Raw genomic sequence first — 23392 nt, 5'->3', positions numbered from 1 at the left:
AGGGAAAGAAATTAGCATGTAGCTGTGGATAACGGAATGGATATATGGAAAGAATTTGGCTCTCAGAAAATGTCATTGATCCTCAGATCCAACCAATCATGGATGCAACCAAGATTTTTCTTTGCTGGCCTTTCTTTTATGTGAGATTACAAAAGTTTTTATTGTTTAACCAGTTGGAAATAGGATTTCGACTAGTTAGCTTCAAATGCGATTCTCTATAGACCACATTTGAATTATTTCAATAGTCTTCACCTTCCTTTTTATCTCTAGTGTTACCTCCCCAGCTCCTAATAATCCATCTTGCTGTCATGTATCAGAGCACACTTCTCCAAGCACTACATTTATTTAGCGTATACCTCAAACCGGGAGTGGGGGGTGGGGGGTGGGGAAAAGGGGAAAGGAAACAGAGCCAAGCAAACAAAAGTAAAGTATGGCCTATCGAATGAAATTCAAGAAATCCACACTGGAAAACAAGGACTGTTACAGTTTAGGTGCAGTAGCGAGTTCTTAGAAAACACAAACAAGAACATAGAGGTTTTGGCAAAGGAAAGTAGCACTTTGATGTTTGGGAAAAAAAATTGGGCGGGGAAATGTTCATGCTTTCTCTGGTTCTTCCAGCAAAGAATATACTTAAGTGTTAGATGTTATTTAGAGACATTGTAACAATGAGGACAAACCTATTATGTCACTCTTTGGGCAGTGTACACTTCACTAATTTCCCTGGTTACATATTTACCAGACACATTTTTTAATAGATGATTTGGATCATTGTGTGTTTCAAAAGGAATGAAAAAATCTCATGAAAAATGATTCACTCAAGGTAAAATGGATAAAACACAATTCTAATCTTTCAGGGGAGAGTAATTCACTCTGGAGAGAGATGACCCACCCTATCTGAGTTACTTTTTCAAAATATGGGCTTTAACATGTTTTTTAGCTTGGTGTACTTTTCATTTGTGAGAACCAGCTGAACTCAAATAAGAAATTAACTAGGATTGCAGTGGCCCAGACAGTAAGTAAGCTGCCAATCATAAATTCAAGTTCTGCCCTTTCCATATGACCTTGTTGCTGAGAAAAGAAAAAAAACCCTCCCAGGTAGACACTACTATCTGGTCTGGTGGTAGTGGGTTATTGGTTGGACTGCTAGCCCCAAGGTAAGCAGTTTCAAACCATCAGCCTTTTCATGGGAGAAAGTTAAAGCTTTCTACCCCCATAAAGATTTAAAGTCTCAGAAACCCACAGCACTGTCCTGCCCTGTCCTATAAGGGTCATTAAGAGTCAGAAATAACCCCATGATGGTGTGTTTGGTTTTTGAGTATGCACCTAGATGTGACCAGGGACCTATATGTTATTTCTAGGATGTCCCAGAAATGCTGTTATACACCAATAAACTGTGGCCTTTAAAAAGTAGGTCTTCTTTTCCTTCAGCTGTTCAAAATAAGAGTTAATAGGCCTCAGATAATAAGATTCAGAGAGGAGATGAGTACCACAGTACTGCCCTAATAAATACTTAAACCATGTAAGATTATCTTAGAGCCCCGGTGGTATAGTGGGGTTACGGGCTGGGCTGCAATCCGTGTGTTCATGGCAGTTCAAAAGCACTGGCAGCTCTGTAGGAGAAAGGGCTGACTTTCTACTCCCTTAAACAGGTACAGTCTTGGAAACCCCAGGGGTCGCTATGAATCAGCACTGACTCCGCAGTGAGAGAGTGAGAAGATTATCTTACTGGTAAGATTGTGAACATCATGGAAGCTGTTTAGGGGCTAAAAATTTTTGAGATTAAAAAATTGATAATAAATATAACTTGCACTATCTTGTCCCCCCAAAACCAAATGCTTATTGAGCCTGTGTGTGGATTTTAAAAGTTAGGCAGAATATTAGTAGCTACATTAGTTACTACATGCTTCTGTTAGGAACAGATTGCAAAATATATGAATTGAGGGAAGAAATGGCTGGTTTGAGGGCAAAATGTAAAAGAACAAAGAGCCCATACCAAAGCTAGCGGCCTTCAATTTCGAACATGTCAGCTATTTCTAGAACCCAAACAGTTCGAGAAACACTAAGAACGGATGTGAGCGGCAAGCGCTGGTTAAGAACTTTGATGAAACAGAAAAATGTAGCCTTTAGACCAAAATAAAACCAAACAAAAAAACAGCTGTTTGCTTTCCACTAAAATATTATTTTAAATGGCTACAAAATAGTTGCTAAGTTGAAGAAGAAAGCCACCACAGTGAGTTACAATTAGGCTTGAAATCAATTAGGCAAAGAAATAAAAGGGCTGCTAACTTTTAAGGGAATTTATAATTCCAAACTCCATGAGGCTAGCTTATCATTGTCACTCTCTTCAAACCATAAAACAACTTGCAATAGCAGAAAATAATCTGTGCAATATATAGAACCCCCAGGTGACCTTCCCCATTGCCAACTTCAGTTTCCAGATATGAACTATGGGAAGACTAGGAAAATCCTCCCAGGGGAAGTAAAGTTAGAGGAGAATAATTAATAGGGAATCACTCCAGTGGAAAAAAACAAAACAAAAACAGAACAAACAAAAAAACATGAATATACAGTGTGGGCAAGCAATAATATTATAATATTATATTATATTATAGATCATATATAATAATATGTTGTTAGCCTTGTTGCCAAGGGCGAATAACCACCACGCGCCTCTCAGAACAACTGCTGCCATCAAGTCCATGCCAACTCACAGCGACCCTACAGGACAGGGTCCATCTGCCCCCTGACTTTCCGAGACAGTGAGTCATTAAAGGAATAGAAAACTTCATCTTTCTCCTGTGCCTCTCAGCATCTCATAAATGAGAGGCTTTTTTCTTTGTTTACATGTTTTTTATCGTCTCTGCTCCATTATTTATATTGTGTTGTGAGGGCAGGGAAGACAGATATTTGGTCTTTCCATTCATATAGAGTGCTGCACACCGAGACACAGACAACATGGCAGAGAGAACTGCACACCACCTGTAGATCCTCCACCTGGACCTAAAGGTATTGGAAGGAGAATGAATAGAAATGTTTATTAGCTAGAAGAGAGAGTCTGTCTGAAATCACAAGTGTGCATTGAAAGTGCATGTTCCAATTCCCTAGTATGGTGTTATCACAGGGAAGCAGCAGTGGCCTCCCAGGAGCCACCTGGCTTTGAACTGCTTTGCTTAGAGCTGTAGCTCAATGCGGAAGAATCCCTGGGCGGTGCAAATGATTGCCTTGTTCACAGCTAACAAGGAGGTGGAGACTTGCAGTCCACCCGATGGGTCTCAGAAGAAGGGCTTGAGGATTTAGTTCCTAAATAATCAGCCCTTGAAAATCTCAAGGAGCAAAGTTCTATGCTAACACATGTAGGCTCGTGATGAGTTAGCATGGACTTGACAGCATATGTGTTTGTTGTTGCTGTTTTGGTTTGGTTTGGTGGCTGGTCGTTGGCAACAGAATGTGAGTGCAAGTGATATCCATCACTTTTAAGTTGAAAATTTTATGAAATAAGTTTGCCTTCTCCACTATTTATTTCCCCCCTTCCACAAGTTGGAAGCAGGGCTTATGAGATGTTATTAAATTCTGAAGCCACAAGTAGAATGAAAGGAAATAGAATGAAACAAAGCAAATCTTAGTTCCCGGATGGCTCTGGAAGAAAGCTGTCCTTCAGCCTCTACACCTAGGTTCCAAAGTGTCTTTGACCTATTGCATACTTTGACCTATTGTACACTTAGCAGTGCCTCCTAGCAATTAAAAACGATTGTGCATGCTACAATCATGAAGTAGCAGTCAAGAGAAATCAAAGGACATATTGTTGTATGTAAGTAACCTGCACAGGACTTCCTAAAACTGTTGGAAAGCAAGGGTGTGACTTTGAGGACTAAGGCACACCGGACCCAAGCCTTGGTATTTTCAATTGTGTCATCTGCATGTAAAAATTGGACACGGGAAATGCAAGACTCAAGAAAAATCGATGTCTTTGAACGATAGTGTTGGCAAAGAATATTGAAAGCACTAGGGACTGCAAGTAATTCACAAAAACAAACAAAAAATTAACAAAAGAAAAAAGAGAGATTTGTCTTGGAAGAAGTACAGCCAGAATGCTCCTTAGGGGCAATTATGCTGAGACATCACCTCGCATACTTTGGACCAGTTATTTATCAGGAGAGACCTGTCCCTGCAGAAGGACAGCATACTTGGACAAATGGAGGGGCAGCGAAGAGAGGAAGAACATGGACCAGATGGATGGACACAGTGGCTGACACAAGGGACTCAACACAGGAATGGTTGTGAGGATGGCACCGGACCTGGTGGTGTTTTGATCTGTTGTAGCAGGGCGGCTGTGAGTCGAAATAGACTTGGTGGCACCTAATGACATAAATACAGCCCATATTCTAAGATTCAGGATAGGTATCTTCCTTTGCAGCCCCCACCCCCATCATGCTAGCATCCCACCTCGGGGCAATAATACCCACTTTGGGAAACATTTTTAACATCTTCATTAAATTATTATATAAGTGTAAAATATAGCTTCAATATGTCACAATTTTGGAACTTATAAAATAATGACCATATCCAAAAACCAATGTTGTTATAAGGAGATTATTGGTATTATCCAAAAGTTAGTGTGTACTTGGAAAATTACACTTCTCTGTGAGACAACTTGGCACATTGACATGAGTACATTTGAAACATATTTCAAATTGAAAAAACATAGCACACAATTTCCTAATCAAAATGGGAAATATTTGATCTATCTAAAGCATTGTATTAGTTACTGCATCTTTCCTATGTTGAAAAATAAAATAATGCAGGAATGACAGTAGGTTATAGATTTAGATGTCTTTGATCCTTGTACATAAGGAACCTTGGTGCCATTTGCTGCTACCAAAAGTCTGTGGCTTCCTGTGGGAGGAACACGTGATGATCTGCTCTTGTAAAGATGACAGCCTTAGAAGCTCAACGTCCACTTCTGGTGTGTGAGGCACTTGGATTCCGCTTCCTGCCTAGTGGGAACATGTGGCTGTTAACCGAAGAGGAGGCCCATGTGACGTACAAGAAGCCAATTAAATATGAGAGGGTACCACCATCCCCTACCACACCAAATTGATTTTTTTTAATGCTAGGTATTTCATTTTTTTTACAAAACAATATTATCACCTTCAAAGTACTCTCCATTACACTGAATGCATTTGTCAAATCTGTGATTCCATTCTTGGAAACATTTTTCAAACTCATCTGTTTGGAGGCTGACAGCACGTCGCTCGTTTTTCCTTCACCTCTTCTCAGTCGTCAAATCTTTGTCCTTTCATGAAGAAGTCTCACAGAGCCAGGTCTGGTGAGTCAGGTGCGTGGGGCAAGAGAGGCATCATGCTTGTTTTGTTTTTTTTTTTCCACAACCTAGCTCTCACTCTGATGGCTGCATGAGCAGCTGCATTGTCGTGGTGGCAAAACCAGTCCTGTCTGCCACAAATCAGGCTTTTTTGTGTGTGTGTGTCACACACTGTTATGCTATCTTTTCAGAACCTCTAAATAGAAAGCTTGATTGACAGTATGAAATGGTGCAACAAACTCCAAATGCACTAGGAGTCGACATTTTCATCCATTCGAGAAGTTGATGGATGTCTAGAAAGAGGATAGTCATTGACCTTTCACCTTTTCTGAAATCAGAAACACTACTTGGACACTTCAGTTTTTCCCACAGAGCTGTCCTTATAAGTTGTTTTCAACATCACAATAGTTTCTGCAGCATTTTTCCCAAGCAGGAAACAAAATTTCACAGCTGCAAGTTGTCCTCTTAAATAGGTTATCACAAATAACTAGATTTGAGCGAAACTGTTTGTGAAAACGAAAAATTCACTGTGACCAGAGAGAACCTTCACAGCTGATGCCACTGGGTGCACTAACTCAGAGTGAGTTGCTCTATGCTCGCCTAGTAGGAAGCATACATACTATGAAAGTTCCACTCTGCCCAGCGCAATTCCGGGTTTTTGAGGGGTACACCCACATACATCAGGGAGAACCTTCAGCTTCTTGTGGACAGACCCAACAGCACCTAAGGGTGTACTACGGGAGCTAGAAGATTTTGAAGCTGGCAGTCAACATTTCTAGGACAAAGTGGTGTCATTGGGGATCTGCTTTTGGAAATTCACTAAGATCCATAAATACTGATGGCGCCTCATGGCTCTGGATTACCTCGCTCCCTATACCAAGATAAAGTACGGATAAAACCTGAACAACTCTTCCGGAACCATGTATTGAAATCTGGTCTTGGTCAAATTACAGGGAAAACGTCTCAATACCAGGGAATGGTAGTGTACTTTATGGGCTGGCAACAAAGTTTCCCCAAGACTGCAGGAGGTCAGATGCCATGGCGATTGTGGCATTTAATCAAGCCGACATTGGGGACTATGTGCTGCGCGAAGAGACATTGAATTGAAACGAAGTCGCCCGGAGTCCTGGCTCTTCGGAAGGGTCTGGGTTTGTTTCCCATTGCCTGTGTGGCGCACCATGGTGAGGAGTTCTGTGGACCATGTGACCTCTTCAGGGACTTCTGGGTTTATTCCCTATTCAAATGCAGGCTGGATTGTTGCTATGCAGAAATGGCTTCCAGGTGGTTTTTGATCTTTGTGTTTGTGGTTAAATCAAATAATGTTTGCTTGTTTGTTTTTGAATCAAGGTCTTCTTGTTCTTAATCTTTGGAACTAAGGACACAAATAGTTCATTGCTGTATCTGTGATAACACTTTCCTTTCCAGACTCATGATAAGAACATGATCAATTTTGCTGTTATTTATTAGTATCAGGAAAGACATTGTCACATTTGAATTTTGTTTGGAATTTTATAAATGAGATTCGACTAAAGCAGTATTTTATTTTTCTACATATGGTATGGAGGGTGGGAATCTGGACTCAAATTTTTAGTTCTGCTATTTAATCCTGTGGCCTTGGGTGGGTGATTCAGGTTTTTGAAGCTTTGTTATGAAACAGCTTCTAACCATAGACCTAGGTAGTTTTGAAAAAATGGAGATCATGGTTGTTAAACCCTTAAGCACAATGCCTAGAAAATGATAGGTGTTCAATAAAGTATCTTTCCCCACCTCATTACATTAAAAACAAAACAAAACATGCTCGATAGCGCAGTTTGACTCCATGCTGTAGAGCTGTTATGATTTGGATTTGACTAAATTTTTTTTTTTTTGCTTTGTTTTAATGAAATGTTGTAGAGTCCTAAAGGCTTTACACTGGCCCAAGGTTTTGTTTGTGAGATTAATTCATTACCTAAGTAGTCTACATAATTCAATTAATCAGGTTCCTAATTCTAAATTCTGTTTTGAGACTTTGACTGCAGGTTTCCAAAAAGTACAAATATCTCTTGTTATTGAATAATTTTTATCAAATTTGCAGCTAAACTTAATTAGACTTAAACCTAAAAGTAATACATGCAAACAAAAGCAACACATGGTCATCAAGTTAATTCTGATTCATAGTGACACTATTCAGAGTTTCTGACTCTTTACTTGAGCAGACAGCCTCCTCCTTCTGCCCTGGAGAAGCTAGTGGGATTGAACTGCCATCCTTGTCAGCAAACCAACACCTAACCCATCACACCACCAGGCTTCTTAGATTTAAATCTAGCAGTAACTAATATGACTTTACTAAATAATTTCTTGGTTGTACGTGTTTTTATTTTCTCAAAAATCATTAATATATAAAGCATTAGATGATTTTAAAATGTCTTTAGACACAATTTATTCTTTATTTCCCTGTCGTTAATGGAAAACTTAAGTACAATTTTGACCTCTAGTGCTTGCTAAGACAATGATACTCCCAAAATTCAATGTTTTCCTTTCTTCTTCATATGATTAAAAGAGAAAAGAAAAGAAAAAAAACCATTGAAAATCTTAAATAAAAAACATCCTGACACTGAAAAACATCCCCCTTGACCCTAAGGTCGGGCCAATTTCTCCCAAGTCAAATGAGTAAGAGTCTAGCTCAAGGGAAAATATCAATTTTGGTTCCGTTTCCTGCAGAGCTCAGCAGTGCAGCAGAATGAAATATAACTCAGCATAAAAACAGATTTAAACACAAAACAAGCTTTTCTTTCTTTCTTTTCTTCTCACATGTGATTCTATGGCCTTTGGTAAAATCTTGAATTTATGTTTTGTTCTAAGGAGTGATATTGCCCAAGATGACAATGCCAAACACTTATTTTATGGTTTTTAATTTTTGGTCTTTCTTTGTCGGTGTTTACAAACCAAGATTCTCCTGGTTGTCTGCAAACCTTATTGTGGGCCTGATCCATTGTTTACCTTAGCAATTTCACATGAATCAATTCTTCCTCTTCTATTATTTATTCTGCATATGTGCATGTTGAGAAAAAGAGTAACTATGTTTTATTGTAATACTTGCTATTTGTTGAACAACACCACACTGCACGAGAGAATGAATCACATGATTCATCCTTGATGCCTTAAATGCACCAGAGGAATACAACAGAGTTGTCCGGATTCTTTAATAAACATTATCCACAGGCTCATTTCTACTCACAGACCCAGGAATAAATATAAGAAACAACTTGAACTAATTTTGAAATATTTATAAATAGTTTTGTTTTGTTTTTTTCTGAAGAAAGGTATATATTCTTCTAGCATGTAAGCTGTTCCCTGGCATAAATAAGAATATTTATTTTCACACCACTTGAGGATAGTTTTATAAGCAAAACAATAGTTTATTTCATATTATCCCAGTGCCTTAGACATATTCGCATATTAGAGGATACTGAATAAAAATACCATTAGATTTTTAACCTATGTCTTTAAAGATAGAAGTATGGACATTAGACATAGATCCAGTATCCCCCCCACTCTAGTTTCTCCTAAGCACTGCCTCTCATTCATTGTACGTTCACTCCCTCGTACATGGGTGTAGATCAACAGTGAGACCCGATAACTGCTCTTTCACACAGGACCCAGGTTCGCAATTTTCAATCTATCAGTTGAAATTAATCGATCAAAATGTGACTAAGAATGTCAAAAGATGGAAGACAACCATAGATTGTTGATAAGCCCACTCTCCTTTCAAGACTAATACCTGTAACATGAGTAACAGCGTGCATGAGGCAGCATCTTTAGATGCTTCTTTCTGTGCTAACCCATAGCAAATTTGACACTGACTCCAATTCTCAATTCAACAGAGAGAAGTTGTAGGGGTGTACCATTTCTAAAGTTAATTTGCTTAAAATATAGACTGAGGCATTTTTCACCTGACGTTTTGTAACCAGTCCATTTATATCATTCCATTGTAACTGAATAGGTACCTAAACCATGAGCCATGGAAATAAAAGTGTGTCCAAACCTGAGATTTCATGGCATAAGCAAACTTGCAGCATCCGTAGCTTCCCATTTCATATCAGTTTAGCATTCATCTGATCGCTGATAGCTATCAGCTTTGATCCTATCTTTAACTTTTCACCCACCCTTAGCCTCACCTACACTGGGGAGCCAGGTAGGGAATGTTGGTGTAAAAGGATGGGAAAGAGTGTAATCTTATTAAATAAAATCAGTGACTTCTGTGTGGGTGTAATTCTATGATTTGCCTTTCATGATACCTCTCTTGGAAGGTAGTCTGCGTATGAAGAGAAGAAGAACACTCTTGTTTCTCTCAGCTGGTCCTGGGACCCAGGCTCACCAGGAAACCTGCCTGACTGATCTAACACTCACGCTCTGGGAGCCAGCGACCACTCCCTGTGCAAACACGTGACGTGGAATGTAATAGCGACTTTCCCTCAATCTGAACATCACACCTAACTGTGATTTAAGCTCCATACATGTCATCATGGTGCTCCAAAATATATATATCAATTTTTTCAACTCTAACTTCAGTGTTGTCACAAGATTATCATTTTTTAAAAATATTTAGCTATCTTCTGAATGCTTATCATGCATGAGATTAATTGATTCTTTTCCTGCAACACAATTGCAACAATCTCTGGCTCATGAAGAAAATAACTTTTTTCAAGCCTAATGTGATGCTTTAACAGGCAGCCTAGGACCAGACCTTAGAATCAAAATGACCGACTCACTCAAATCCTGACCTCAGTTACATTTATTAGACCAAGATAAGATGCTGATTAATATTGAAGCAATGTCATTTGTAAAAAAGACAGTTCAACCAGCAAATGTAATTATGAAGGATTTTTGTTCTTTACCCTTACCTATTGAAATACTTTGAAAGCAATCAAATGCATCGTGCTCAACATCAATAATTAAAATAGTGTTTCTTTTCCACCTTCTTCTTCATCCCCATAGCTGCTCTGTATTTTTTAGTTACAACACACTATATATATTTAATATTTATTCTAACACTTTGTAGGATCTTTTTCTCATTTCCCTATGACAATTAATAATAGACACTGTCCTTTCTTGACAAGATTTCCTTTTCATGAAACCAAATATTAACAACAAATGAAAAGCCTGTCCCAGATTGCACCACCTTGTCAGTGCTGCTGGAACATTGTAAATGTGTCCTCCCAGCTAGAAAGGAGCGCACGTCAAGTCACAGCTTCCTAAGTTAAACCTCCCAAAGCCTCCTGGCTGTATGTGGACAACCAACACGTGATTTACAGCCAGGCCAGAAGTGAGCTGATATCAATTGACTGTAGTACTTGGTGAAAGCAGTTTTCAAGGAATCGTGTTAAGGGTAGTTAATGGTTGATTTCCTATAATGCTCCCTCCTCTTCTGTTTATAAATAATTGTGTTTTGTAGCTGGCTTCTCAAACCCATTTTTCCCCTAGAGTCAAAATGGCCTTCTATGTGAATATTCACCAACGCCAATATTTGCAACATATTCCAAATGCATCCGTTCTTCCAGATTCCTCCCTTAGTTTTCATTTATGTCCACTGAAAATACCATGGCATGGGTAGGGTTTGCCCCAGTCCTGAGAAGGATATCTTTTATTTTTAACATTCTAAAGAGGCATTTGCACCCAATTTGCCCAATGTAATAAGTTATTTAATTTATTGACAGATGCTTCTATGACATTGATTATGGATCCAAGGGAACATTTATTATGGATCCAAGGGATACGAAGTCCTTGGCAACTTAAACTTTTTTGTGTGTTTATTATGATGTATCTTATTGATCGAGTTGTGAGAATTTTTAATTGGCTTATGTTGAGATGACATTCCTGCTAAAGATTACAATGCTTGATCTTTTTTTAAAAAATCATTTTATTAAGAGCTCATGCTTAATGTTTTTATTGAGTACTTTAATTCTTGTTTGGTTTTATTGAGTAAGATTTTTTTTCCTTCTCATTCAAAGGTTGTTAATGAGTGTTCCTCAAATCTAGGTACCATGTTTGATACCATGATAACATGCTCATCTTCATAGACTCCAGCTTCTTAAATTATTTACCCGGAATACAGACTTAAGAAGTGTGATGAAGAGACACAAACATAATATGCGACTTTCTTAAGTTTAAACTACTCAGTAGTTTCTTCGCATTAGCCTTTATGTTGGCTTTGCATGCGTATAATTGAATGGTCTGGAATTCTCATTTTTAATAATGCTATTTATCCATAGTTTGTTATGATTCACATAGTTGAATGATTTTGGGTAGTAAATAAACACAGGTTGACATATTTCTAGTATTCTCTGTTATACACCCAAATCCAACTGATATTACCAATTATGAACCTCATGCCACATCCTCTACTAAATTCACCTTGAAATTTTACCAACTTCTTGTCAATGGAGTGCGACAGCCATTTTTCATTTACTTTAAACGTTTTTTAGAATAATGAGAGCCAGAATTATCCTTGGAAGCAACTAAGTAAAACTTTGATTCATTTAACTTAGACATATTTTCAGGAGAGGCCAATTCCAAGAAAAAGACATCATGCTTGGTAGCGTGTCAATGAAAAACAGAAAGACCTTCACTGAGATAAACTGACATGGTGCCTGCAGAAACGGGTCTCACCAGCAGTGATTGTGAGGATAATATAGAACTAGGGCATGGGTTCTTTTGTGGTATATATATATATAGTTTTTAGTATATATATATACTAAAAACCAGCTGCCATCAATTCAATTTTGACTCATAACAACCCTACAGAGCAGGGAAGGTCTGTCTGTTGGTTTCCAAGACTGTACATCTTTACAGCAGTAGAAAGCCTCATCTTTCTCCAAAGGAGAAGCTTGTAGCTTCAAACTACTGACCTTGTAGTTAGAAGCGCAACATGTATCCACTATGCCACTAAGGCTAGTGGTTGTATGGAGGTCACTGTAAAAGAGAACTGACTCACCTAACAACTTATGAATAAAGGATAATTGCTTAGAATAAACCTTATGTCTAAATTCCAGTGAGAATGTATTTTTAACATTCTATTCTTTTGCAGTACTTTATATATAATAGACCTAATATATAAGAAATGAACATTTGTTGACATGTTCACAGTAAAAAGAGAACGGGGCTGTAAATGAAGAGATCATCTTTGGTGTAGATCTCTTAACTCTATTCACAATAGTATTATAGTTATTATAGATATTAATAATTATTTTGAGGCAATATGGAGAGGAAATCTTCACGTATTTTCCATCTCCAAAGCTTAATACTGCTTTAGATATTTAAACTTATTTAACCTTTCCATTAATCATGTAATGATGGATTATTACTATTAACATTAAAAAATAATTATGAAGCAAAAAACAAAGGCACAAAAAGGTACCCAAAGTCACCAAGAACCAAGATTGGATCTAGAACAACCTACTCCAGAGATAATCTCTGAACAACAATAAGAATTCTCTCTCTCTCTCACAACGGTCAAGTCAACACTGACTCATAGTGACCTCCTGTGGGTTTCTGAGACTGTCACTATTGATGGGAGTAGAAAGCTTAGGCTTTCTCCTGTGGAGCTGCTGGTGGTTGTGAACTGCAGACCTTGCAGATTGCAGCCCAGTACACCACCAGGGTTCCCTATTAAATAAATAGCACCCCAATAACATTTACTTTAAAAATTCCCTGACAAGAGCTGAGTGAAAATAACCATTAGCAAATGGACAAATATATGAGGCAACTTTTGTAAAAAGTTGAGAAAACATTTTCACACTAAAAGAAACATTCTTTCATGGCTGCCAGGGGAGGAGTGGAAATGAGAAATACATTTCTTCCATCTAGGAAATTATTACCTCATTGGGAGAAATGTATTCACTTGGATGAAGCCAAAACCAAGCCAAACCACTGTCCCCAAGTTCATTTCATAATGACTCTTTACAGGGCTTCCAGGTAAGCAAATGTTTAAGGAAGCAGAAAGCCTCAGTTTACTTTTGATAAGCAGTTAGGGGCTTTGAACCACAAATTTGAGTTTAAAGTTCAATTCCTGAAAGCACCTCTAAAATTGGATTGCCGTATAAGAAGGGGTACCCTTCCCCCACCAAAAAATGGAAAAAAGCTACTCTTAGTGGAGCTTTCATAGTACACGATTTTCCAGTTAGGATGAGCATAGAACAACTTGCTCTGAGTTAGTGCATCCAGTGGCATAACCTGGGAAGGTTCTCACTCGTCACAGTGCATTTTTCGTAAAAGGGGTTTTGCTCAAGCCTCCTTTTCTTTTGTGATGGCTGATTCAACAGAACAGCATGTGACTGCGAAATTATGTTTCCTGCTCAGGAAAAATGCTACAGAAACGATTTGATGTTGAACACAGTTTACAAGAACAGCACTATCAGAAAAACTCTGATAGTACAAGTGGTTTTCTGGTGAAATGTCCATTGATGACAAACCTCATCTGGATGTTTGTCAACGACCCATACTGATGAAAATGCCGAACTCGTGGTGCATTTGGAGTTTGATCCACCAGGTCAGACTGTTAATCAAGGTGTCTATTTAGAGGTCCTGAAAAGATTGCATAATAATATGACAAAAAGGCCTGATATGTAGCAATCGGGAGTAGGTTTGCCACCACGACAATGCACCTGCTCATGCAGCCACCTCTGTGGGCCTTTCCTGCCCTACACACCTTACTCCCCTAACCTTGCTCCATATTACTTCTTTTTGTTTTCATGCATGCAGAGGGACATGAAAGGACAGCCATTTGATGACTTAGAAGAGGTTAAGAAAAAACGAGGGAGGTGCTGTCAGTCTTTCAAAGAGATGAGTTTAAAAAATGGAATTTCCAAGAACGGGATCACAGATCTGACAAATATATTCAGTGTAATGGAGAGTACTTTGAAGGTGACAGGGTTGTTTATTTAAAAAAAAATTGAATACATAACTTTGGGGAAAAAGGTGGTTTGGGAGTGTACTCCCTCATATAATAAAAGGAACATCTGAAAAAATGATAGAAGTTGGGAAAAATATGTTAAGTGAAGCTAGAATAATGCTCACTATACACCTAATGAACAGGGCCCTGGTTGCATACTGGGTAAGCGTTGGGTTGCCATTCAAGGTTGGCAGTTCGAAATCCACCAGCCAGCTCTGGGAGATAGACAAGAATTTCAACTTCCATAGATAGTTACAGTCTCAGAAACTCACAGGGACAGTTCTACCCTTTCCTATAATGGCACTATCAGTCAGCACCAATTTGATGGGCAGTGAGTTTTTCGTATATACCTGATTATTGTGCACTACTGTGGCATTCAGAGCAGCCCTTTTGGGTTTTGTAGACTTAACATATTTAGAAGAATAAACAGCTCTATTTTTCTCGTGTGAAGTAGTTGGAAGGTTTCAACTGCTAACCTTCTACTCTGTCCTACAAGGTCACATGACTGCTGTGAGTCAGAATTGACTCCAGAGCAGTGAATTTGAGTGCTTTTGTTTTGACCCTAATAAGCACCCTTATCAGTGAATTTCTACCAAATCATGGGTTTTTACTCTTTGGCAGGGGTGATAAAATCCACTAACCTGAACCTTGTAAGAGAAACTCTTATCTCTAATCCTTTAAAGTTCTCTCTCTCCCTCTCCTTATAATATTTCCTTTCACAGTTGTCCTGATCAGCAACCAATCCTGAAGGTAAATCCTTTTTAGATCTCTGGGCTTCTCTGTGCAGCTCTTACTTCTCTGACACTCTTTTCTGCTAATTTCTGTTGTTGCTAGGTGCCCTCGAGATAGTTCTGACCCATAGCGAACCTATTCACAACGGAATGATACACTGTCTTGTCTGCATCTTCACAACTGATCCTCTGCCTGAGACCATTGTTGCAGCCACTATGTCAGCCCATCATGCTGAGGGCCTTCCTCCTTGCTGCTGCCCCTTTAATGATCAAACATGATCTCCATCTCCAGGGACTGGTCTCTCTTGAAGACATGATCAAAGTATGTATGACAAGCCTTGCCACTGTTGTCTTAAGGAGCACTCCAGCTATACTTCTTCCAAGACATGCGTTTGTCCTTTTAGCAGTACATGGTGCTTTCAATATTCTTCTGTAGCACCACAACTCAAATGCATTGCTTCTTCTTCAGTCTTCCTTATCCAATGTCCAACTTTCACAGTCATATGAAGCAACTGAAAATACCATTGCATGGGTCAGGCTGACCTTAGTTCTCAACGTAACATCCTAGTTTCTAAATACTCTAAAGAGGTCTAAATCTCTAAAGAGATTTACCTAATGCAATATATCTTTTAAAGTAACTGCGGCTACCATGAGCACTACAGTTCATGAGCACGAGTGAATTATATAATTTCATGTCAATTTGAAGATATATAAAAGTGTAGGAATGATATTTGACCTGTTAATCAGGTTACAGACTGATGGTGCCTCCTTGTGGGCATGGCCTTCTCATAAGAAGAGACCTGGGAACCTCCCCTTTTCTCTCTCTCTGCCTTCACCTTCCTGCTGGCTGACCCTGGTTGCTGCCAGCACCCTGGATGCATCACGGCCATTGGATCCACATGACTTTATACCCACCAGCCTGTGATCTCCCTGCATTCTGCATCACTGCATGTGGCTGTGTGCGTCTGAAGAGGGACTAGTGGATAAGTATTGTGCTATGGACTAGTATCAGAATTAGGGACTTGAGTTGCACTGGCCTGGTTAATTTTCTCAATGTATAATTACTTCTTGATATAAAGCTCTTTCTAACACATAGACAAATGTCACTGGATTTGTTTTTCTAGTCAACCTGACCCAACCCATGCACTGATTGTGGATCCAAGAAAATGTTCTGTTTCCCATCATTAGACATTCCATGTTTCAAAGCCATGCATACGCATAGGTTTTCAGCAGCTACTTCCTCTAAAGTGGGCAGCAGATTCTACACTTGCAAACTTTGAGTGACCCTGCTGGCATTTGAAATATCAGTGATACAGTTTCCTGAATCACAGAAACACACAAGCCACCACAGTACGACACACTGGCAGACATGAGGTGGCTGCTAACTCTAGCTATCAGAAATCTTAGTCTTGTCTCCTCACCTTTGAAAGTCTATCAGACTCCTTTTGGGAGTCCCTTCTCTATGTAGTTACCTAGGCATGTTCAAAAGGAAGTTAGAGGGGGCAAGCATGGTGGTCACCTCACTGCCCACCCTCACACTCTACCCCAGGCTCTCAAAGATCAGTGTTCCTCTGTTCCATACTGATTGATTTTCAATATGTTTATGGAAAGAAATCCATTATATTTTAATTCCACTTTTCCACATTTTTAAGTGTCCTCCTAATTTGTTCTAAGATGCATTTTTGGTGTTCATTTTAATGGGATATTTTCATACTTTCTGTAAAGGAGAAAACCTGAAACCCCTTTGGCCAAAGTATAATGCTTAAATTAACCCAGACCCTATTATATTAAGCAAGATAAAAGTTAAGAGTCTTTACAATGTAGATCTTTGAATCTTCTCTCTAGTTAGCCCCTGTAAGTGATTAGGAAGACATTTTACAAGCAATCAAGCTGGAAGTACAGTATATCAATGAACTATTTCTCAGGTTCTACAAATACCTTTTTCTACCGAATGGCCTCAATAAATATTTTTCCATGGTAAAGTTGCATTAAAATACCCTGGGAAAAAAGCATTGACCCCTTCTCCCCTCAAGGTGTCTCTACAAACTGCTTACAAGAAGGGTTCACTTGCACAGGTTGTTCCTAAGAGAGAACTGTCCTAGGACAGACATCTCCCACGCCCTGTATTACGAGGATTTCAGTGCGTAACCTCCAATCAAGTGAGGCCACTTAGGCCCTTGGTTCTAATAACTTGCATGTGTATCCTCTGCTCTGCCGTTTTCTGATTCACTAGTTTCTCTGGGGTAGAGCCCTGGTTACCCATTCACATGGATTTTATACTTCCAATAAACCTCTTAATTTTACTTTACACAAACTTAATAGCTTTTCCTCTGGGACATTTTCAACTTTATTACCTTTATAGAATTAATGTTGGAAAAAAATCAAGGAAGGATTGGAAAGGAATGTGGCTAAAATCTGAAGAAGAAAAAATCACCAACTGTATCCCGAAAAAAATATTTCTTTGGCCACTGATAAGAACACACAGAAATCAAGAGCATGAAACTACAATTTCTTCATTTGAAGATTTGAATTTTGAGGCTGGTTTAAGTCAAAATATAGTCCATAGAAAATTAATAATAAATTTGCAACCTATAGAAAATATAATAATGATAAAATAATGATAACTGTGCAGATAGGGTTCCTAAATAAATAAGGAATAAAAGGTTGAATAAAGTGAAAGCAAAATTATGGTTAAGTGTGTATATATATATATATATATATATATACACACACACACATACATATGGAATTTTGTTTTCAATGCAGTCATCTTTGGAAACATGAGACAAATCTCCATTTATTTTCATATTAAGGGCACATTCTAAAACTCAAGTCAGGTTTTTAAAATTCTTTAATGTTGGGCAATGAATGTACAAATGTGCTTTACACAATTGATGTATGTATGGATTGTGATAAGAGTTGTATGAGCCCCTAATAAAATGATAAAAAAAAAAAAGATGGAAAGGAGCCATGAAAAAAAAAATCTTTAATGTTTTCCAAATTAATGATATAACAACCAGTGCCGAAGGTAGGCATACAGGAAGAGTACACCTCATGATTCTCCTAACAAGCAGCTGGTGGGTTTGAACCACCGATCTGTGGTTAGCAAGTGAATTAATGACTACACCACCAGAGCTCCCCTTAAATTAGGAGACAATATGACAAATTGTACTGATAACTTTTATTATGATATGTAGTTATGACCTGTTTTTGTGTCAACTGTCCCAATTACTCTAAGGTAAGCAGAAATGTAGAAATTAAACAAAACACCTACTTCCTAGATGTCATCACAATAATTCCAACCAAATTTCTCATCTTAAAAAATGAAATAAAAACAAATCCATAGCGGGGTGGGGTGGTGGTGGTTGTGTAGAAGTCCATAGCATATACTCATATTTGAAAACACTCAATGGCAGACATACCTGTTTTTTAAAGGACCCAGAGCTTTCCCTGCATTGATTTCTATGATTTATGAGTGAGAAATTGTGCTAGAGAGACAGTACAAACTCAAACAAAAACTCCTAAGAACCTATTGTGATAAATGATACATGACACAATTACATTTAAACAGTTACTAGGCCCAAAGGAATCCAGCAAAGAATAAGTGCACGCGACGTGGGGGTTTTCTGCTCCTAACTCTTTTGACAAAAATGACAAAATATGGTTCTTTCATGAATGACAAGGAGAAATAGGAAGCCTGAGAACATAAAAAAATGTTGCTGTTAAGAAACAGAGCTGGTATTCGCATATTACATTTCAGATTGGCAGGTTTATTTGTAAAGGGTATTTGGATCTTTGTCTTAAGAACTGAAAAAGAGTGCTTGTGAAAGGGTAGAAAAAAATAGCCTCACCTCAACATGTTTGAGAGATAAGATGGTCTAAAGGCTAATCTGAAATTCAGCGAGGAAATGCAGGGAAGAAGGTACAAAGAACAACAAAAACAACAACAAGCACACTGACATAAAGCCAATTCCACCTCTTAGTGACAAGGCACGACCGAGGAAAACTGCTCCTTAAAGCCTCCCATGCCATAGGTCTCTATGAACGCAGACGGCCACATTTTACTCCTGTGGGAGTCCAGCAGTTTCAAACCACCACAAGTTCAGTTAGCAGCCAAGGGCTTTAACCACTGTATCACCAGGGCTCCTTTTATACTTCTAAATACGATGTCAAAAAGGATGCTGTTAGCACATTTGCAAGTTTCCAATTCTTCCTTACTACCCTTATCCAACAGCCTAAACAAATATGTTTAAATACAGCTCCTTCTACTAATGTCTTTTGAAGCATTGCTGCAGTCAGATTGAGTAAAGTAACCATCTGCTGCAAATACAAATAGAGCTGCATTCAAGAATTATATCACCCAGCCTTCCTCACCAAGATCTTACGTGCAAGCTGTTCTTGTCAAAATCAGAACCATTGTGATGATACATCTTAATATTCAATCAGACTTTAAGTAAAGAGTGACAAAAGTCCACATATGGATGACAGCTGTTTCTTCAGTAAATATTTTCCCTTTTATTGAATGGAGGCTTATGGCAGTTTAGGATGTGTTCCATCAGACATTTCAGCCCGAACTGCCTGGGGAGTACTGAAACAATAACAGGGATAAAATGCCAGTTTTGAAATCCTTGCAAAATTTTACATGTTCAAAAATAAAAGCTCCGATTAGAGTGAAGCTCTGTATTATTAATATGAAAGCATCCTTGCCCTAAAATAAGGGTGAAGTATATTTATAGCATTCTATAAATTTAAAACTCTACTAAGAACACTATGTTGTTTATAAAATAGAGCCATAATATCTGTATTGATTATCCAATCATGTGAACAGTTACATATTTAGTTTACTATTTTTTGGCAAATTTGAATCATTGGCAATGATTAATGATGTTATTACCTTTAAAAGGTCATTAGAGGCCTCTTTTCCAATTAATCTAGTGTCTTGCAAAAATTAAGATGGATTATAATGAGGAATTTAATATCTCCATTATAATATATTTAGATATCAATAAAAGTCTCAACTACTAGAGATATCACTAATTATTTATGATGTATTCTTGAACATATTTAATAAAAGAGAAAATTCACTGCTGTGAGGTAATTCTGACTCACAGGGACCCTTGAGGACACAGTCAATCTCTCCTTCTGATGGTTTGTGGCTGTAAATCCTTATGGAGCAGAGCAATCATCTCCTCCCACAGAGTGAGAGGTGGCTTAAATAGCAGACCTTTCCGTTAGCAGCCCCATGTTACCTATTGCACCATTAGGGTTCTCAACTGTTTATTTTTTACAAATTCTACATATTAAACAAAGCAAATATCTATGTCCAATTAGGTACCAGCTTAAAATCTACTAACTATCAGATTTATTGATAAATATAATAAAGTATCTTCTTACCACCTGAGATGTAGTAAATAGTTGTTCTAGCCATAATCCTTTATGGGGTGTATCCTAAACTCTAGTCTGCATGCCTGTGGTTATAGGCCCACTTTGAAGGGCGTTCTCTGTAATGCTAACGAACAGTATTAAGGTGGGATTTTTTTCTTAGTATTCACATAATTTGAGGATGTGAAACAAGCCACTACCCTTTTATTCCCTGGGGATATGGTCTTCTGAAAGACAAAAACACATCTCCATCAAAACCATTCCTCTGTGCATAAAAGCCCTATCAGAATCAGAGAATGAATCCCCAAGGAAGAGGAGCATGTCTGAAACCGCTTCCTGAAGACTGCAGAGGCTATGCCACTCTGAGACCAGAGGTTAGTGCAAGGAGACCAGGAGACAGAGTAGAGGAGCAGTGCCAAGACTATGGGTCTGTTCCGCAGAAAACAAGGGACCATTTGGCCAAGAGACAAAGGATATGTACAGTGCATCATGCATATTATGCATATGTATTTAAATTGCATTTGCATCATTATCCACAGCTTTCACCAAACTTATTTATTTTACTCTGATCAAAACTGTTCCATAGAAAACAAGGTTTCTTACCCTGCTATTGGATCCACTGCTATCGCCTTGGGATTATGAAGCTCCAGCTCAATCAGAGTGACACATACAGACCCATTGTAATTACAAACAAAGATCCGGTCACTGATATGATCCACAAAGTAGAAATTTCTTGTTAGCCAGTCAATTGCCATTTGCTGCACATCTAGGAGGGGGAAATAATAAGCAAACACATAAAATATTGGAATCATAGGTACATAGACAGCAACAGAAGTCAAACCACAGCTAAGACTGACCAAATGGTTGGCCAAAACATTATCAAAGTATTGGTACACTTATGATAAAAAATTGAAAAGGAAAGCTTCCACTGTGCCAAAATTACTTCTTTATGTTGTAAAACAATGAGTACCTCTTGGTATTATTATTATTATTTGAGCACTGAGGATGACCTTTGTTGTCACAGGCCATTGAGACAGTCCCAGGGTGCAGAGACCTCACATCCAACAAGGCACAGCCTCGTCCTGCACAGCCTCCCCCTTTGTAATGTTTGAGTCCATATTTGCAACCACTGTGTCAATCCATCCAGAGAAATGGAACTGAGTATTTCAATCCTAAACTACAGATATTTACAAGAACAAGAATTTCTGACTTTTTATTTATTGAAAATAGTTCATGCAACTTACTAAGGACAATTGCATCAATGACACAGTAAACCTCTAAATATTAAAAAAGAGTAAATGACTACTGTGAATTTACTCCAATCCTTTATTTGTAGATGACATTCCATTAAAAAAAAGGAAGCAGAGAAAATGGAAAAGGAGACCTTTACATTGTATATATATATGTACGATAGATAAACAATTCTACAACTTAGTTTTTTACATTACATCTATCTAATCTACATCTATCTATCTACTTATCTATCTATCTAATATAAGGTGACCAGATTTTAACATTGGTAAAGCGGAAAAAAAGCGGGACAACACTGATAAAATTCATATCCAGGTGAAATAGCCACATGGCAGCCGAAAACTGTATACCCTAGCTTGTCGTGCATTCTTTCAAAAATCGGACATTTTAAAAATGCCACTGGATGCAGGAAAAATTGTTTAAAATAGGGACTGTGCCGCCCAAAGCAGGATGTCTGGTCACCTTAATCTAATAAATTCCAAAACTTGGAAATGTAGCAAAGCAAAAATGTGGCATGTTCTTTCCATGGGAATGTTAAATCAGGTCTCCTCAAAGATGGAGTAAGACAGTAAGAGAACATTGTTTGACTTCTGGGAAGATCGCGATGAAGTGACACATACCACAGGGACTCTGCAGAATTCAGCCCAGGAGAGTTGCTTAAAGGGAAATTCAACACAGCTGGAATGCAGGAGGAGCATCATAAAGATAAGTAGGCACAGACCCACGGGATTCTGAGGGGGTTGGGGGCCTTTGGCTTACCACAGTGGCGGTTGGCTGGAGCTTGACCTTGGCCCCACCATTGTCTCTGCCAGAGCCGGGACCATTTGGACCTGAAGGGGGGCTTGGTTTCAACATAGTCAGTTTGCCGCCACCTGCATCAGGGCAGGGACTGGACCCTTGCAGCTCCACTGGCAGGGATTGTGGTTCAGCTAAATTGTTGCTTTTGTTTCCATCTCTTTTCTCTATCCCGGCACAGTCTTGGAGGGCTGCGCAGGAGTTTTTTTTATCAACACAGCCACAGCTTGCCGCCGCCACTTCCTCAGGCAGGGACTTAACCCTTTCAGCTCCACAGCTGGGGATCTGGACTCAACTACATTGCTGCTTTTGTTTCCCTCTCTTCACTATATCCACGCACAATTCTCAGTGGGCTTACTTTTTAATTTTTTCCTCCTCTTTGTATCTTTCCTGTTCTCTCACACTCCACTGAACTTTAGACCACTCCCCTTAGCCTAGGGCATTTATGCCTGTGCCAAAGGCAACTAGGTGAGCTCGACCCTGTGAGGATAGCCCAAGGCTGGGGAAAGCCCTGTCGACCTCCACCAGGGGATACTCTGCCCAACTTCTTACTGGGGCATTCCTGCCTGTGTGCCTGGGGGCCTAAGGCAGCTCAGCCAACACTCGTCAACATTCCAAGCTGCTGCAGGAACCTATGCCCAACCTCCACAACACCAAAGTAGGCAACACACCAGTCTTCTGGGGCACTTCACTGAGAGGGAAGCCACAGGAGGATAAACTGGTAGGTTAATTCCATAGTGAAATTAGCTGTAACCAGTTAGAAGAAACATTCCTACAAGTCTCCCAGAGAGAGACAGTGCTCTTTGACTCCCTGGAAAATGGCACCTGGCTCCTCTAAAATAACAGAATGCAAACAGCCATCAGCCCCAACAACCTCAACTAAAAACAGGAGAAACAAAAGGCAATAGCAGAAGATGTCCAGAACATAACAACATACATAGAAGAAGCAGACATTGAGTGGCCACAGAAAGAAATTTTCAGAAT

General features: G+C 38.8%; 1 protein-coding gene across 1 annotated transcript in view; it reads right to left on the bottom strand.

Moving 5' to 3' along the window:
- LRP1B (LDL receptor related protein 1B) overlaps positions 1-23392 on the bottom strand; it is a 1686774-nt gene that overhangs the window by 1017648 nt on the left and 645734 nt on the right. The window contains exon 5 of the mRNA XM_045298375.1: positions 20966-21128. Within this exon, the coding sequence (XP_045154310.1) occupies positions 20966-21128 (163 nt within the window). The remainder of the gene's footprint in view (positions 1-20965; positions 21129-23392) is intronic.

The sequence above is a fragment of the Echinops telfairi genome, unplaced genomic scaffold, assembly GCF_000313985.2.
Source record: "Echinops telfairi isolate 266 unplaced genomic scaffold, ASM31398v2 ScPeMD7_4;HRSCAF=17, whole genome shotgun sequence".
In the NCBI taxonomy this organism is placed as follows: domain Eukaryota; kingdom Metazoa; phylum Chordata; class Mammalia; order Afrosoricida; family Tenrecidae; genus Echinops; species Echinops telfairi.
Note: the sequence above shows the minus strand (reverse complement) of the source record. Positions and strands in the feature narration are given on the sequence as shown.